We start from the raw sequence: 2,242 nt of genomic DNA, 5'->3' as shown, positions 1-2,242 counted from the left end.
AATGAGGGGATTAAGGTAGATCCAGCGAAGATTGAGGCAGTCATAGATTGGCCAAGGCCAAAGAATGTTTCTGAGGTTAGAGTTGCTGTCGCCACCATCTTCTCCGTCGTCGGCAACGGCAAGGTTGTATTTTGTTTTTTGTTTTTTTAAAAAAAAAAATTTGAATCGTAATGTATAAAATCAATGAAATGGGTTTGATTTTAATCCTAATGTAGGGTTTTAATCTCTATTTTGAAAAAAAAAAATATAGCTTGAAATGGGTTTGATTCTATGTGCATCGTTTTGGAAGATTGGGTTTAAATTTTGCAAAATTTTAGTTGGTCGATGTTTATTCAATTCCATTTTGATGCTTAATTGATGGTAATTCGATGACATTCAGTGCATGTGTATATTTTTTTAATAATCGAAATATTGTGTCATCGATGCTCAATTGATGAATTTTCGGTGGATTATTAAATAAAGGCGATAGTAAATCGATGCTATATCGATGAAATATTGATGCCATTTTGACGCTTGCATAGTTTTTAGTTTTATTTTGATATAAAATCGATGAAATTTTGATGATATTTCGATGGTTTTTAGTATTAGTTGTTATTTGTTAAATGTCCATCGATGCAATTTCGAAGTTTTCTTGGTTTTAGTTTTCATTTGATAAATCTATTAATTTCGATGCTATTTCGATGTCATTTTGATGGTTATTTGATCACATTAATTTAAATGGTGATGCATCGATGTTAAATCAATGATATGTCGATGTGATGTCAATGAATTTTATATGTTATCTGCTTGAAAGATATTTGATGCATAATCAATGCTATTTTGATGGCATATCGATACAATGTTTGTTGATTTATTTTGTAAATAATCAATGAAATTTAAATGTTATTTCGATGCTGATTTGAGGGTAGCTTAGTTTAGTTATTATTTGTTAAATGTATATCGATGCCATATCGATAGTTTGTTTGTTGATTTGTAAAATCAGTTTCGATGGTATAGTGATAGTATTTTGATGTTGTTTCGATGCATACTTGTATATGTTGATTTTTGCTTTTTTCTTCGATGTCAAATAATTGGTAAAGCGATGACATTTCGATGACAACAACAGACTGAGTTTTTTTTTTTTTTGTAAATTTAACTAATTCTCACTCTTTTTTTTGGATATTTTGCAGATGCCACCCAAACTTATCCCACCGCTTGAGATCCCCATAGAGGATTATTATGTTGGTCGTATGACCTATAAGGGTTCCAGGAGGTTAACTAAATTGAAGAAAAGGTTTGAGGAGCATGGATTGTTGGGGAGGGTGAATGAGTCTGTTTTTGGACCATTCTTCACAGCCCCTAGCATTTTCGTTCTCTGGGGCATTGGTGCACGCACTGCTTTTGCGGAAGGTGAAGTCTCCGCGTGACGATGAGGTGCACTTCTTGATGGGCCCAAACTTTTATATGTTTAGGGTGAACAAGTTTTCCATTATGACTGGCCTGAGATGCTCCTGCCTATCACTTGCCGCTGACATTCAACCTCACCTTACATCCTCCCGCCTACTCAATACATATTTCAATGTGGTACCCAAGAAAGACATTAAGTTCAATATGTTGGAACGAGCTTTTAGTATGTGCGATGTACCTGATGATTTGTACAAGCTTGGTTTGGTTTACTTTGTGGAGGGGATACTATTGGCCGCTGAGAATGACAATGCTATTTGGCGAGATTCATTGTCAATGGTCGAGGATTTATATTATTTTGAGAAGTATCCATGGGGATCCCTTTCATTAGATACAACTGTGAAACAATTTAGAAGAGGTATGAAAACGATTGGTGCTACAATACCTGGTAAGAAGGCGAAGAAGACCACTAAGGTGGAGTCTTCTAAGGGTGTTCAGGTGGAGGCAAAGTACACCTGCAAAGGGTATCCACCAGCCTTACAATATTGGGCATACAAGATGATTCTTGATTTGTAGAAGGAATACGCAAAGCCCTGTGGATTAAAGTTCCCTAGGATGCAATAGTGGGAGAGCACAGGCTAGCTGAAGCATTCACATGTGAAGGATGTACTTACGAGGAGACGTGTTAGCTATTTAAAATTTTAAAAATTCAATTCCGTATACCAATCAACTTATGAAGTTTCTAATTTTCTTGTTTTGTTTCCATTACGGCTGTCATGCATTTCTATCCTAAGGTCTCGACCAGACGAGCAAGACTTCTTCGGCACCATAGATCAGAGGATAGAGAATGATGCTCCTA

At 35.8% G+C, this 2,242-nt stretch overlaps 1 protein-coding gene across 1 annotated transcript; it reads left to right on the top strand.

Moving 5' to 3' along the window:
* Positions 1-1,305: 1,305 nt before the first annotated feature.
* On the top strand, positions 1,306-1,959 carry LOC133832009 (uncharacterized). Its single transcript, XM_062262405.1, has one exon. The coding sequence runs from the start codon at positions 1,306-1,308 to the stop codon at positions 1,957-1,959; it is 654 nt and encodes a 217-aa protein (XP_062118389.1).
* Positions 1,960-2,242: the final 283 nt, after the last annotated feature.

This window comes from Humulus lupulus, chromosome 4, assembly GCF_963169125.1.
Source record: "Humulus lupulus chromosome 4, drHumLupu1.1, whole genome shotgun sequence".
NCBI classification, from domain to species: domain Eukaryota; kingdom Viridiplantae; phylum Streptophyta; class Magnoliopsida; order Rosales; family Cannabaceae; genus Humulus; species Humulus lupulus.
This window is presented reverse-complemented; position numbering and strand designations above follow the sequence as displayed.